At 34.1% G+C, this 17467-nt stretch overlaps 1 protein-coding gene across 1 annotated transcript; it reads right to left on the bottom strand.

The window, feature by feature from the left end:
- Positions 1 to 2734: 2734 nt before the first annotated feature.
- LOC128224147 (WD repeat-containing protein 46-like) lies at positions 2735 to 16361 on the bottom strand. The gene is made up of 15 exons (XM_052933856.1): positions 16254 to 16361; positions 13549 to 13632; positions 13064 to 13237; positions 12305 to 12385; positions 11006 to 11118; positions 10113 to 10200; positions 9710 to 9876; positions 8615 to 8765; positions 7680 to 7815; positions 7056 to 7155; positions 6071 to 6224; positions 5383 to 5530; positions 4992 to 5086; positions 4348 to 4443; positions 2735 to 3049 (listed from the first exon to the last, which is right to left on the bottom strand). Exons 1-15 carry the CDS (start codon positions 16299 to 16301, stop codon positions 2822 to 2824), a joined length of 1863 nt encoding a protein of 620 aa, XP_052789816.1. The 5' UTR covers positions 16302 to 16361; the 3' UTR covers positions 2735 to 2821.
- Positions 16362 to 17467: the final 1106 nt, after the last annotated feature.

Here is a 17467-nt window from a genome sequence, read left to right as displayed (position 1 = left end):
ACAAACCGAAGATTCTTAATAAATGTTGGCGAGGAACCGAGGGGAATAGATATTTATAGACAATTACTCAGAAAAACGGAAATGTTTAGATTTTCTGACAGTTTTGAACAGCAATAATTCATTTAAATGCTAGATCGTTGTTATGAATAACCCCTTTGATAGATCGGAAGAATAAAATAAATACTTTTAGGCTAAATATCACTAATATTTGTACAGGTCATATGACACCAAAGCAGGAGTTCATTCACATCAAACGATTGTAATTTATCCTAGTACATGTACATATAGGTTTATCAGTTACTGTTCGGAAACTAGGTAATTGTATTACAAATCATCAATTAACATTAATTATTCTTAGGTAATAAGATGAACTTATCGTTTACAGTTTAGGGCAACTCAAAATATTTTTTGGATTCGATTTTCTATTGCCTGTGAACAGAATTGTAAAAAAGAAAAGTCACGCTTGTCGCGCCTACAGCCTTTCAGCGCGTTCATTATATTTATAAAATGATCTCTATACTATCAATGTGCACTTTAACAAATCCATTCATTTTATGGCATAGAACTAAATGATTGAAAACAAGTCCTATATTTCCTATATCATTTTCGTACGCAAGTTATAACTTTAATAATTGACATATCATTTATTACCACTGCGGCTATTAACTGTATTACAAAATCTGCATACGCAGGCGATATAGCAGATTTCCTTCCTTTGTTTGAAATACAGTGCAGGGGCGGTTCAATGATTTGAGTTAGTGAATGAAATACAGTGCAGGGGCGGTTCAATGATTTGAGTAAGAGAATGGAATACAGTGCAGGGGCGGTTCAATGACTTGAGTTAGATAATGAAATACAGTGCAGGGGCGGTTCAATGATTTGAGTAAGAGAATGAAATACAGTGCAGGGGCGGTTCAATGATTTGAGTAAGAGAATGAAATACAGTGCAGGGGCGGTTCAATGATCTGAGTAAGATAATGAAATACAGTGCAGGGGCGGTTCAATGATTTGAGTAAGAGAATGAAATACAGTGCAGGGGCGGTTCAATGATTTGAGTTAGATAATGAAATACAGTGCAGGGGCGGTTCAATGATTTGAGTAAGAGAATGAAATACAGTGCAGGGGCGGTTCAATGATTTGAGTAAGAGAATGAAATACAGTGCAGGGGCGGTTCAATGATTTGAGTTAGATAATGAAATACAGTGAAGGGACGGTTCAATGATTTGAGTAAGAGAATGAAATACAGTGCAGGGGCGGTTCAATGATTTGAGTAAGAGAATGAAATACAGTGCAGGGGCGGTTCAATGATTTGAGTTAGAGAATGAAATACAGTGCAGGGGCGGTTCAATGATTTGAGTAAGAGAATGAAATACAGTGCAGGGGCGGTTCAATGATTTGAGTTAGTCAGGGCAGTTTAATAATTTGAGTAAGAGAATGAAATTCATTGCAGGGCAGTTTAATGATTTGAGTAAGAGAATGAAATTCATTGTTGGGCAGTTTAATGATTTGAATAAGAGAATGAAATTCATTGCAGGGCAGTTTAATGATTTGAGAAAGAGAATGAAATTCATTGCAGGGCAGTTTAATGATTTGAGTAAGAGAATGTTATTTATTGCAGGGCAGTTTAATGATTTGAGTAAGAGAATGTTATTCATTGCAGGGCAGTTCAATGATTTGAGTAAGAGAATGTTATTCATTGCAGGGCAGTTCAATGATTTGAGTAAGAGAATGTTATTCATTGCAGGGCAGTTCAATGATTTGAGTAAGAAAATTTTATTCATTGCAGATCAGTTCAATGATTTGAGTAAGAGAATGTTATTCATTGCAGGGCAGTTTAATGATTTGAGTAAGAGAATGTTATTCATTGCAGGGCAGTTCAATGATTTGAGTAAGAGAATGTTATTCATTGCAGGGCAGTTCAATGATTTGAGTAAGAGAATGTTATTCATTGCAGGGCAGTTCAATGATTTGAGTAAGAGAATGTTATTCATTGCAGGGCAGTTTAATGATTTGAGTAAGAGAATGTTATTCATTGCAGGGCAGTTTAATGATTTGAGTAAGAGAATGTTATTCATTGCAGGGCAGTTCAATGATTTGAGTAAGAGAATGTTATTCATTGCAGTTCAATGATTTGAGTTACTTTTGCAAATGGTGCATTCATGAGTACAGGTATATTGACATGAATAGTTTGCATGGGCGAATTATGCACTAGTTGTAACCCACTCGTTTTCATATTTGATTACATTAAATCAGATTACACGGGCCTTAAAGCTGACATCTCATTATCAGCCCAATGATAACATAAGTGATAAGTAATCCATATGAAATGTAACAAAAGATTTCAAAGCAAAACTCGAGAACGTTTATTCTTTTTTATTTGAAAAAATGATAATGAAGCAAAGCATTATCATTTTTTCAAATAAAAAAGAATAAACGTTCTCACCATTTTAATAACAAGTTAATACGCTTATTACCTCACTCTTGTCTCAAGATTAACCAATACTTAAAAATATATGCCTCATCGAAAACAGCATCAACTGGAAAACAATGAAAAATATATAAACTAACATATAAACTAATAAGGAAACATTGTGCACAGTCATGCCCGTTGAACAAGACAGGCTAATCCCATTGAATCGATCCTTAAAGATGCACTCTTACTCCCAAATAAGATGCACTCTTACTCCCATGTAGACTGATAAGTTCAGTAAAACAATAATCAATACAAAACAAATATGATTCACATACTTTATTAACAATTACATGTAACAATAAATTGATGAATCCCTACAGAAATAATCTAGCAAACTTCAGAACCAGTCTATGTTTTGTCTTTCCGCCTGAACCGGTCAAGCACATGCCCAGTCTCTCGAGCGGATGTCACTTCCCTTTCACGGTCCACGGTCTGACGCTGATTCAAGGATTCCCGAATCTGATCCCGTTGTGCTTCCTCCACAACCCCTTTTTTCCGCTGTATAAGCTTCTGACCCTTAGAGCGACCCTTTTTCTTATATCGGGGCTCATATTCCATCTTTTGGGGCTTTAAGTGCTGGATAAATAGAGAAAGGATTAGTCACATGTCATTTTCAAAAAGGAACTACACATATTTTCATTGAAAAAATATAAATTGTAGCTCCAGTATGAATTTCCTGTATATGTTATTTTTATAGTTAAAGATCTACTTTAAAAGCAGCTAGACTTTGACAGTCTTTTCAATTTTCTCTGTGATTAAGTTAAGATGAGATTTATGATGTCAGCATTAAAACATGTCTTATTTCTTGTTAGATTAATTTCTTGTTAGTTTTATTAAGCCTTCCGTAGGAATAATGACGACTTGAAATTGAAACTACATGTTAAGTGTTTAACAGCAAGTAGTTAGCAGTGGCTGGAAAATGGTTATTTGCTTGATAATTTTCAGTGTCTACAAGAAGATCTAATCTATTTCTGGATAGATTTATTTATCCGAGATGTATTTTCCTTGTTTTTTTTCCAGCCATTTACCATTTCCCACGTAATATAATATGCTTCATTACTAAACATAAAAGACGATATATCAACACTGTTGAATAAACCTTGTTATTTAAACCGTGAGTTAATAAAACGGGTTGATATTTAACAAATATTTGTGCGATGATGTTATGAAAGGAAATGTAATGTTCTGTCAGTACTGAGCTATCAAATATAACATTTTTTTCATATAAAAGTCATTTTTACATGTTGAATAACTATTTCGGGCATAGGGCCTAAAAAAAAAAATTGTTTGGTTAGGGTTACATCCTTTTCAAAAATAGGTAGGATAGGTAGGCTTTTCATTTTTTTTTATTTTTTTTTTTTATTAGGCTTTATATAAGAATGTCATTTTCATCATTGGAGAATGGTGTTAAAGTTATCTTCTATATAAGCAATTAAGGTTTTAAACTACATATTGAAAAGCAAAAAAAAAAAGAAAAAATTTTTTTTTTTTTTTTTTTTTTTTTTAGTTTTTCATTTTTTTATTCAAACTGACTATAAAAACGTTACGTCGGCGCCTATTCCGTAGGTAGGGTCGGGTAACCCGAACCAAATGTATTTTTTTTTAGGCCTAGCCCTTCATTAGTTTTTAATGAAACACAGTTATTATTCACATTATTGTCTCAGCCATTTTGTACATTATAAAGAAAATGAGTTGGATGTGACGGCTTTGATGTTTAAGTGACTTTATTATTGAATTACTTACATACCTACAGATGATAACTCAAACAATTTGTGAAATAGTTTTTATACGTATCCAATATCCTAAGTTTCACCCTAAACTCAGAAAAAAAATCTTTCTTTATAGGACAATGACAAAACAATATGTAACTGTACCTTCAGTTGATTGTGTTGTTCAATGGCGTCTTCAAGTCCTTTCTTGTCGACCTGAACAATGACGTTTGAATCCAGATGGATCATATCAGCAGGAATCTGGGAAAGCGATAAAACATGTGGAAACAAGGAGTTTCAATAGGATTGGAGCAGTTGTTATTGTCATGAAATGATTATAATCAATACTAATGGAATAAACCATTTAAAAGTAATCAGGTGAAATTCAATTCATTTTGCAAAACAAATTACAATTGATCAAAATGAATTGACCACATTTAAAAATTATGCTATAATCAATGTTTACTTTCAGATTACTCTTCAGTCTTCACAGACTGTCAACAGTATAAAATAAGATTTAAGCAATGAATTTAAACTTAAACTTGAGCTATCACAGGAGTGACGAATACCCCCAAATTCTACCTGGCAAAGGAATGGCAAATTATTCCTTTGAAAACACTGCATTTCTAATGATCGTAACAAAGGGTAATAACTCAATAAGAGTTATGGTTCTTGCACTTTGCACAGACACAAAAACATTTACAGAACATCTACGCTCACAGTTTTATAGTGGCAGTCAAAGACAACTTTCATGGATTTAAGGTCTGCTCGTTCATATGTTATCATGACTCCCCACACCAGTAACACACCTTTTCTAGAAGCATCTTGACCTCTGCCTCCTTGCGTTGTTTCTTCGTCTGGTATGGGTTGCTCTCTAGGGCATCAAAGTTCGCCTCACCAGCTCCTACACACCACAGACATTATGAATTAAGTACAAATATGTGGTACAATATGTTGTACAGAAAATCTTCAATTTCTCTTTAAAAGCAAACAAATTGGTTGAGAAATGATCAAATGATTTAAGCAAGCCCCAACCCGCCTTAAGCTTTTGTGGGAAGAGATCAATATTTTCTTAAGAATCTCAGTCCTATAAAATCTCACTCATGGGATACCAAAAAGTTAGTAAAGATTACACTTTTTTCCAAATTAGAAAACTCTGACCAGTTCCCCAGAATGGTTGACAAGAACACTTGATCATACCTGGTATAATGAGACTAGAGAAGCCGGTACTGTGTCCCACGCCCAGTACGTCCTCGTACGGACAGAACTGGACACCGGTCACTGACGAGGTCAGGTGGTGCACCAGGTAGGGCTTCTGTACTGTCTGTCGAATACAGTCCTCGTATACCTGGAAGATGAAACATGTAAGTATAATGTGTTCAAATTCAATAAAAATATAATAATTTAATAGGTACAGCTTGTGAACTTGTCAACTAAAGTCTTCTCATAGCTGAGAAAGAGATGGAAGTTGATGGCAACACAACAATTTCAGTATTAACAAAATGAAATAAAAACAACTTTTCACTGAAAATAAACTAATCTTCTCTCATTTGGTTTTGAAAACATTTTAGTCAGCGTCCAGGTGTACTAGCATATCCACTGAGGAATAAGGCATGTTTACATGTAGTATTGCTAGTATAAGCTATTATAATGGAATGTGTTCAAATTGGAATGTGTTTAAATTTAATAGTAAAAAAAGGTGAAGATATATTTCAACCTTCAAATCATGTTCTGAATCAAGACTTTTCAAGCTAATGTCCTCAGACAGACTCATCTGAATGCAACAGAATAAACTATTTCATGAAATTATAAATTCCAAACCCTATTGATTTGCAAATGGTCACGAAAAATTAAACCTTCGCGACATTAAAACAATCACCCAACCCACCTCGACCACATTTCCCATGCCGGCAGTCAATAGACCTGTTTGGCTGAATGCCAGTTGCCCCGCCCCCATCCGCACTTTGTATGATTGCAGCTGTTTGTATGTACGCAGGTCCCAGATACGCATCGTACGATCTATCCCTGATGTTGCAAGATAACTGGAAAAGCGAAAATATTCTGTTGATGTTTATATCAAATGGCAAAGTTAAATGTACTTTGCAAGAAATAAACAAATATCTGCTGACCAAGGAAATGAAAATGTTTCTATAAATATAAGAAAATTACAAGAATCAAGAAAATAAGTTTGCTATCATTTGTCATTTTTTATTAAAGGTTAGTTTTATAGACAATGCCTGAACCTATATACAAATAGCGACACCCTACTGAGCAATCGCTGGCAAAGGTAGCTTTTGTATTCTCTTTAAGGTCAATTATTATCATGATACTAAGAAAAGTCTAAACAACATATACACTTACATCAACTACAAACTGTCCATGGAAACTTTGTCAAATTTTCAATGAAAAATTATCATTACCATGGTTTACCCTCAGACTCTTTAGCTGGGGCATCTGTGACCCTCATACATGAGTGATAAGGTTTCTTTAGGAACAATACTGGGTCCTAGTATATGGTTTGAACTCTATGACAGTTTATTTTTTGGGCTCCATGAAATGTAAGTTCAAAGTGGAAGTCCCTTGGTTGAAAATTGAAACAACAATAAAACCACAATTTAAACTACAATCGAAAAATGTTGCCTCGATATTCCAGTGACCAGCCAAAATGATTCAAGCCTCGCGAATAGGAAATGGATACAAAGAGTCAAACAAAATCAGTTCTTAACAGTTCAAGTCAACAAGGAAATGGAGCCATGCCATATCGAGTCAACAGGTTTTGACTGTATCCAGAAATATATAATCTTTGCAACGAGTTTGTTACAAAATCTGGGTAATATTGGTATCATCTAAAGGTCTTTAGATAAAGCACTCACTGTCCATCCTTGTTAATTGCAATGGAGCGGACACCGGAGCTGTGACACAACATCTTCACAGCAGCTTCCTTCATCTTCGGACACCACATTGTCACTGTGCCTGAAAACATTCATGTAAGCAGTAGTAAACAAACTAAACATTTTCAAGTCAATTTTCAATATGGTTCACTCCTAGTCATACGATTCAAGTTTCAAAATTTATCATACAAAAGGCTTGTAGCCAAAACAAACACAAGAACATACATATATGATACAATCATGATAGATGCATAATATATAAACATTGCTACATTAACGCATGATAAAAAGCATTTGTACTAGACATTTTATTATTAAATTTATCTATAGTAGGGTATTCTCGATAGTATTTTGCAATATAAACATTCCTCAAAACATTGCATAAAGGACATATCAACAAAAATAGAATTCTTCTTCAATATAACATTCACAGAATGGGCAAGTGCGTTCTTTTCTGTGTATCCCATAATGTCTACCAGTTTCAATACATTGAGATTTAAACAGAAAACAGGGGTGCTACAGAGAAACACCAAAACTTGGCAGTCGATTGTTGATGATAATAATAAACAAAATTGATCATGGCAACATCAGTAACAGAATATATACCTCCTGAGTGTCCCAGTGCTACAACAGCGTTGCTAGGATTCTGACACATAACATCCAGTCGACCCATCTGTGTTCCGTACCCGGCAACCTTCTCTCCGATAGACACGTCAATGTAGGAGAGGTAGCCTTTAGCATTCTGTAACACAGTTGTGAAAGGCATTTTCTTTATCATATTTCCTTCATTGCTTTGATACCTATTAAAGCATTGCTCATGACAATAACTATCAATTGTTAAGGGCATTGAGCAGCAGAACTATTTATATTATTAAATATTATACCATTCTTTGTTTGGGATTATGCATTATTTTTCATATCTAAACTGTTACCATTAAGCAGAGCTCTTACTGTTCAATAAGAAGCGGATAAATTATGGCAATATTCCATACGCATGGTACTTATTTCACAGTAAGTAACATTATGGTATAAACAGGTTTTTTTTGCACTGAAGAGATAATTAATTTGTACTGCCTCAACGATGTCTTCAAACAGTCAGTTTCAAATAATCAGGGTTTTTCATTCATCATTCCTGCAGTAATGAGCCAGTCTAAATAATAGGCCAAACCACTTATGGTGGAAAAAATATTTGTTTTGATGTGTGTAGCCAGTTGACAAGACTATACATGTCACACTTGATTTGAAAATCACTTAGTGGTTTTTAATTGCCAGAGCAAAAACCATGATCATTCAATGCTTCCAAACCTTGAAATGCTAAGTTCATTTGTGAGCAGTATTAAAATGTGAGTATAATTTCATTAACTGGGGTAATAAATGTTGTAATAATTACATATTTCATACAGTAAATGCTTGAAAAGACCCTCCTCTTCAGGCCACCTATTTCAGTAACAATCTTTAATGTATTCCCTGAATTTATATTTCCATGGTCACCGAATTACCCAAACATATATACAAGATATTACTCAGGGGAGATAACTCACTGCAGTGGCAAGGAGGAAGTGGTAGGGCAGGAATTCCATGCGCAGGACAGAGTCAAGACGTTTAAGGCAGTGAAGCTCGATACCCTGGTTGTCGTAAATGTACGTCCACTGCTTCTGGGCCACCGCATACATGGTCTCCTGGTGCAACCACCTGTGAAGAAGGAAGTATTCCTATAATTCATTCGCTAGTGCCTTAATTTAAAAGGTATTTTTAATTTTAAATGTTCACAGACATGACAGTAGATTTCTTAATTTTGTTAGGTCCTTCTTTTTCAACTTTTGCTAATATCGCATCATCAAATATCCGTGTCACCTGGTAAGTCTTTGGTTTGATTCAAGTTGGCCAAAAAAATTATTGATTGGTCAATACTTATCTAAAATTTAATATTAACAGTATTAAAGATGCACTCTTACTCCCAAAATACCACAATTAATACAGTGAGTTGTTGTAATATACCAAAAAAGAACCAAAACAGATGTATAAATGTAGAAAGCATGGAGTGAATGCGAAAAGGTTCTAAGTGACATTAAATAAAGAAGCAGATAGAACCTTTTCGCTTTCACCCCTCGAATGGTTCTTATGAAGAATACACGGTTGAATTTTAAAGAAATGTACAGAAAACACAGTATTTCTACCTTATGAGACGATAGCAGATCAGAGTAAATCTTTTAGCACTCAAAAATCATCTAATATTTTTGCGTTTTCAGCTATTACACATTTACAATCAGAATCTTGTTATCAGTAATCACTATTTTCCATAAATGCATTATTTAGTTGCTAAAGGTTTATCACTCAAGATTTATGTGTGGTATTCATGTGTATGAATTGATTTTAAATAAGAGTCTCACTTTAAGAAATCATTTGAATAAACAAACTAGGCTATGGACAAAATATCCTACGTTTATACAATTGGCTGCTGAAGAAAAAAGTTCAAATGGAAAAAAATACACTAGGTTAAGAAATTTAACTTTGTGAAAATCAAATACCAAGGAATTTAAGACAATCTACAAAAAAAACATGCAATACACAAAGATGGTTTTTAATATACGAGAGTATGCAGAAGAACTTGTAGGTGAGATTTTGTTTAAGCATACTTGATATCGTTGACTGTTTCCATGACATTGACCTCGCAGAGCAGCTTCTTTGTCATCCAATCAATTGCAGCCACATGACCTTTGTGACCACCAATCAAAAGGAAGCGTCCATTTCTTGTGTAATTCAGGCGATATGGACCAAAGTCAGGCAGTTTGAGCTCGAAAAACTGCAATATGAAGAAAGCTTTGTTTTAAGAATGGTGTAGGTGTAATGTTAAGAAACACAGGTAATGTAATAAACCATTTGTAAACATGGATAAATTAAAGACTTAGAATTCACATGGAAGGAAACAATATAATATGCCACAAAAAGGCCATCAAGTACCTAAAATTATTATGACTTATTCTATGGATTTTAATAAATGGAAAAACAAAAATCACTATATATGTTCCAACTTATTACCTTTTCTGCACTGGAGATGTCTACTGCTTTAGCCAGGTCGTGTTGTGATATGGAGGTTGTATCTTCCCCATCCTCAGCTTGCAGGCAACTGTTAACCAGTCAAGACAAATCAAACAAAACTGCATGTCATTCAATTACTAAACAATAAACAAACAAAAAACACACTAAGTCTTGTCATTTAGCATAAAGTAATTAAATTTATGACAAATCTTCACAAATCTGATGTTTCACCTTTCATAAGCATCCATAATTTTCTAGTAAAGGGCACCATGACCTTGACTTTGACATCAACATCAACTGGCCATGACCAATGTGCATACCAAGTTTGAAGATTCTACACTAAGTCAATTAAAAGCTATTGATCAGAAAGATAGTGCCAATATTTTTTTAGTTAAGGTCACCATGACCTTAACCTTTTGACCCTAAATCAATAGGGATCATTCTCTTAAGTCTGACCATAAAAAGTGTGCATACCCAGTTTGAGCAACTAGGGATGCAAAACAAATATTTGAATTTTCGGAAAGACCCTCCATTGGCACATAACGCCATTTGACGCCATTTGACGCCATTTGACGCCATTTGACCAGGAATCCATCTATTAATATTACATTGTTCAAATATGAAGGCAGTGGAATTGAAATTATTTGATTTTGTGTTTGTTTTTTCTTTCTGAAAATGGGGAAACTAATTCAGGCGCAATTTTTGGAGGGGGTGGCTGGAACCCCCCTTCAACAGGTCAATTTGTTTAAAATTTCCACTGCCAAATTGCACATTTTAGAGCACTCTTAAGAGTAGAAAAGCAGGGTCTTTAGTGGCTAGTCATATCAAATTATGAATTTAAGTATAAACTCAATTTGTTAGTGATACTGACCCAGGTATCTATTTGCACATACCCTGATTCCTCCTGCAGCAGTAGTTCTGTGCGTGCCGACTCCTTCGCTGCTGACTGGACTTTCTTCTCACGTCTGGCCAGGTCCTTGGAGCCACGCACCGTCCGTGTGTGAGTCTGAATTAAGTTAACATGTGAGCCGCATCGCGCAATTTTGGGCCTTCGGACATATATTTGCTATTATTATGTTTTAAGGTATTTAAATTAAATGATATTTCAGGAAGAAATTCTGAAAATTTCATCACGATATCATTTAAATTGCGTAAGATACCTGTTTATAAGTGAGACCATGTATTGCGCAATTTGAATACTAAATTTGACGTCATTCACATGACGTCGTTACGAAAGCACATTATTCAAATGGCGTGCAAAATTAACGTATCAATATTACTACTTGCTTATAATTGAAATGATTTTTTTAACACAGAATCTTTTAGGAACATACATTAAGATAAAAATGCTAAATCATTTTTGTATTTTTAATACATTATGCCGTTTTAAACACAAATTATTAATGCAGTCAAAATATGTCGGGACGAAATCCATGGTTGCTTTGGAAACATGAGTAAGCCAATGGTCATAAATCGTCGAGAAAATGATGCACCAATGACAAATCTTTAAAAGAAAGAAGTTTGGAAGAAATTGATAAACATAGAAAAAATCACAATATATGGCACTTTTTATTCATGATTATTTCATTTATAATAATTATGCCCGAAGGCCCAAAATCGCACGATGCGGCTCATATTGAAGTTAAAATCAACTTTATAGTAATACACACAAGAAATACTCAAAAGTATTTCAAAATAACTTTGTTTGTTTGCTTATAAGGCACAATATTTTGTAACAATGAAAAAGTGCCATTTTTTCCATATAACAGGAGCCATATTTGCAGTCCATTTCCAAAACACATACATGTAAATGAAGATTGCATTGTGTTAGTTAGATCTAAGTATTTATGTTTCTGTGAAACTTAAGTTCAATACTCTTAACTATAATGCTAGGTAAATGGAGTTGATCGTGCATATTATTCAGATAAATTTCTGCTGCATCTCCTGTTAAAGAAATTTATACATTTAATTTCTATCCTGTTGCTTTCAATGTTTATATTCTTATTTACATTATTGTAAAACATCGTTCAGCAATAAAATCTACACTATATTACGTGTATCTGAAAGTGCATTTTTCACCTAAGAGGTTAAGTGTAAATTTATAAGTGTGAAAGCAAAAAAGGTATTATCTGCGTCTTTATGTCATTTAAAACTGTTTTGCTTTCATCGCTACTAATGAAGAAATAACCTACACTGTTAATGTTGTCTCCACGCTTGTACTTCTGTATGGTCTCCAGAGGAACTGGCTTCTCCCCGGGAAACGGATCCTCCTTCTGGAACATGGAGGGATAAAAAGCATGATTTATTTCTTTACTGCCAAAGTGGCACCTCATTCATATTTCCAAAATATATGCGTTTTTCACATTTCTTTCATGATTCATGCCAAACACCTGCTGATAAATGCTCTTTAAAGTCGTTGAGCTGTGATATTCCTTAAAACATATAATAACTCTAGGTACATGTAACATTTAAACAATCATAAATTTACTAGGGGTAACATTAATTCAAAGTTATTTTCATGAGAATACATGCGACCCAATTATTGGACTGAAAGTTTAATAATTATGAAAATACATGTTGTCTTCTCATTACAAAAATACTCAAACTAAGTTGTCAAACATCAATGACAAGGCATATGGCAAGAAGAAAGGGCATCCCCACGTTTTTGCAACGGCAAAAAGGGCAGCATGCCATTAGTGCAGTGCTCTTTAAATGCCTAGCAAAAACACTACCCTCATGTGTATGCGCAATTTGTCTCATGTAAGACAGAGGATTACAGGACTGCAATCTTTGGTGACAATTCCGATAATAAAAAGGGCACTACCAGGAATGAAGGCTATAACAGAGCAAATAGGTCAAATGGCACTACCTACACATGTATATAAAAGGCATCAGGAAATGGGCTAGCTGGAGCACTGTCATAATCAACACAGGATCACAAACAATCTTACCGTTCTCATGTTCTCCCTGTTAATCAACTTGTTAAGTTTGTGCTGTTGCTTCTTTTCCCACACCCTGTGTCTGTCTGTCCGCGCAATGTCCACTTTATACACTTTCTGAGGCAAGCTCGCCTCCCCTGGATTTGCATAACTCATCATTTTGAAGGCTGATCTATTTTTAGATTTCTGTAAGATGATAAAAAAATATTAATGGAAGCATATTTTATATGAACAGGGACAAGCAAAATTAGGTCTTAAAGTAACATTGCAGGGCATACATAGATGCTTGTTTGTGTTGTTATTTTACATTAGAAAACAACAATTTGAATTAAATGTAATTTTGTTAAGAACACACACACATTGCAATGATTGCATTAAATGAGACCATAATTGAGTGATAACATTTTAATTGAACAACAAATACATCACAATACATGGAATATCACTTTGCTCTTTTTTTGCCTTTTTTCTAGATATAAAGAATAAAAGATTGTTACCTTTTTCTTTGTATCCTGGGTTTCATCTGACTGTATGTCATAGTAACGCTTAACTTTTTTCTTAAACTTGGATTTATCTGCAACCTGAAAATTAATACAAAATGTTATCATATATATTAATACGTAACTGTTCGCCAAATGTTCCCATAATACCAACTATATTAAAAAAATCACACATTCCAGTCCACTCCTGTCTGAAGCCACCCCGCAACATTTTTTTTTATTTGATAAGAAAATCAACTTTAGTGGTAATGGTACAAATTCAGGTAAATGAAACAAAACATGAAACATGTCAAGCATTCTTTTCAGGATATTTAGACGATCCTGTGATGCTATGGACCAGATTGGCAGAAAATAAAACCAGGCTGAATTACATTATAGGCCAGATTGAAAGACCACATTGCGGAGATTTAAAAACCAGGGCCTATATTCAAAATAATTCTTATCTTCAGACATGCCTCATTGATTACTTCAGTCTATTGGTCAACTATTTTTACCGTCCAATCAAAGCACTTGGATTCTGATTTTAAATTTTACCGTCCAATCAAAGCACTTGGATTCTGATCTTAAATTTAATTAAATCTTAGTTTCCAATACAATATTTACATTTAAATTCAATTACTTTTTTTCTTGTTATTTAAAGATATAAAAGCGATGGTAGAATAATTATATGTGTAGACTGTTTGAAAATTGTTTTCCACAGAAGGAAAATTGGTTTTCCATGGGGAATAAAAATATCCTTTAATGATGACAGGAATATGCCCAAGAAGAGCAAATTGAAGGAATACGCCCAACAAGAAAGATAAACAAGCCTGAACATCAGTGCTTTGCATCAATTTTAATAACAAGTTAAGTACACAAGTTAAGGGAGGAAAAGTGTGCCCAGTGTGGGGCTCGAACTCATGAGTGCCAGAAAACTAGCACAGTGTTCTAACCTACTGAGCTAACTGGGCAGCTGGTTCTAACCCACACACACACTACACTCCTGAATTAACTGTTTACCACTGCCACCATTAAAGCACACCTGGGAGAAAAAGTGTGAGCGTTGTGGGGCTCGAACCAACGACCGCCGGAAAACTAGCCTGGTGCTCTTACAACTGAGCTTACTGCGTGGCTGGTTCTAACCAGATGTAAATATAAACAGCTGCTTCAGAGTCTTTGATGATTTTGTTTTGACGACTCTACTCTCCCATATCCCACTTGTTGCTTTCCTATCCAAGAATGACAGATCCCAGTGCTTTAGTATATTGAGTGGCAAGATAATGTGCACCTGCTAGATAGTTCCAATATGGCGATGCTTTGTTGACAGAAACCGATCTGAATAAATGTTTTATGAAACGCTAGAGTATTAAGTGAAAGGTGTTGGCTTAAAATAATTTATGTGTTTGAATTTATGGATAACAATGCAGTGTTAAATATTGTGGTTACAGTCAAAGAATATATTTTACATTGGTATCAATCAGTCGACTTGTGGGGTTAAGAGAACAAAATGAATATCCAAATGTTAAAAGTGTTCCCTAAACGCTAATTATTGTGGCTAGTTTGTTGGCAGATTTTTTGACGATTTATGATATGGCAAATCCTTCACGTACAAATTGTTTAGTACCAAAAGTGGGTAGTTATTCCGATCGGGATTCCGGGTTAAAGCATATTGCGTCTATAAAATATAAAAAACAATAAATATTACCAGAACGTGTTATTTTATATTACTTCCGTACAAAATTAATAAATATCCAATGAATTATTATGAGTTTGATGGGTTTTCTTAATTTCATTCTGACAAAGCATAACCATATATACATGAAGGGCACCTGCAAGATTGCAGTTCACAGTTTTACAACAATCGGAACACTTTGGCCATGGCCGAGTTGTTATGATTATATTTATGAGGTCTATCTCGAAGCTTGACGGAGGAGGCCCAGTTATAACGATTGGGTCAAGTTGTTCCGCTTGGCACAATTGTTGTCTGTGTCATTCAAGTTTCGTTTTATTGAAAAGGTAAATCATGTTTTTTAATGCATTTAATGCTTGTTTTGTGCAAAATAGCTTTGCAGTTACATGGTAAAATATGAATATAAACCTGTAAATCATGTTTTTTAATGCATTTAATGCTTGTTTTGTGCAAAATAGCTTTGCAGTTACATGGTAAAATATGAATATAAACCTTAATTATCCATTTCAAACATAAAATACTTCACTCAATACAATTTCAATATTCTTCAAACCCAACCGGTTTTTGCACAAACCCGTATAGATGTTAGGGATTGGAAGAATTCTGTATAACTTGTCTATTATTTTAGACTATTCACAAAGTCTGGCCATATGTTAACTTTAATATAGGCAAATTGACCTGGGCAAAATAAATGGTCTGCCATTTTGGGCTATATAGTTTGCAAATATATGCCATATATGACCTACCGGTCATGGACACTTAATATAAATTACTGAAAAAAAGACTGCTATTTAAGATTTTACAATAACGATTGACTGCAATATCACTGTATTTTTTCAATAAATCATATGTAAATTATGTTAATAAACATTAATTACGGCATTAAGTTCACAGGAAAGTAAATAAAAAGTCGTTTCGAATGTACACGAGTGAGAAGTATGAACACACATGTCGCGAAAACATGTTACAATCACAGAAAATTCTGCCAGTGAAAGAATATAGTTTTTAATTTTAGACTTGTATTTGTTTTTACCCTTTGTTCTGACGAAGAATTCTTTGAATCTGTTTCCTTGTTCTCCATTTCATGCAAAAATCCAATGAAACTTAGTTTCACGTTGTTTTTATTTACTATTTTGGTAAGTCCCGTTACCGTTTAAATAATACCTTATAATCGAAGGCTACATTGCACCATTAACGGGCGATACTATTTCCCTGTCCCGGTCTCATCCGGTCCCGGTCTCCTACGGTCTCTGTTTTCCAAATTTTATAGTAGCTATCGGGCGTGATCGAGAAGGTGTTAATGACCGTGGTGTGTAACAGGATTACAAAAGATTACAGTTGATTAAAACATGAGATAGTTGATGATAATTATGGCACCATTTATTTCATATTGTATATCAATAAAACAAATAATAAATTGAGGCAAAGATAAAAACATAAAATATGCACATGTACTAAAATTAATGTCATGAATAATAAACACATTGTGTGTGTTTTTTTCATATTAAATTCAGTTATGTTATACGTATACTATTGATAATAGTAATACAAAAAGAAACAATGCATGACTACATGTAAATCAAATTTGTAAGTTAACTCAGTACTTCAGGAATTCTATTATTTTTCTTTTGTTTAACTATTGATTTTGTTGCAGCAGATGCACGGCCACGACCAGTTGTCTTATGTATTTCTATCAACTGATCGTTTTTTTATGCCGACGCATTTCATGTGGAATATTTTCGTGCATTTTCTATTTTCGCAAATAACAAAACTATCGACGAATTCTGGCATTTCACATGAACAGAATGTTTTAATTTGAAAGTCTTTGAGATCGCGACTTTTCATTTTTTTTATGAAACGGATTTTTTAATTTTCTAGACAGCTGACTAGATGTTCCCTTATTTCACTTACAACGAAATTGATATTTGTATTTACATAGCCATTTTTAAAAAGCCAGTTTTGAAACAAAATTCCACAGCATTAGCAATTGCAAAGACACCACTGGCATGTACATTTGGTTGTTGTAGAACTCGTGGAACTTTATAAGCTGAGATTTCTTACTTTTTATAAATTAGGAGCATCGTAGGCCACCGATCATGACGACTTTAAGTAAAGATTCTTGTTATATTTCATTTGTAAAATAGCCTTCCGAATATTTCAGAAGTATATTTATTATTATTTTATTTTGTCAAGGAACTTTTCATAACAGGTTTATGACAATACACAATAATGTCATACCATGAAGGG

This window comes from Mya arenaria, chromosome 17 (assembly GCF_026914265.1).
Source record: "Mya arenaria isolate MELC-2E11 chromosome 17, ASM2691426v1".
NCBI classification, from domain to species: domain Eukaryota; kingdom Metazoa; phylum Mollusca; class Bivalvia; order Myida; family Myidae; genus Mya; species Mya arenaria.
The sequence above is the reverse complement of the archived record's forward strand: the minus strand, read 5'-3'. Positions and strand labels throughout refer to the sequence as shown.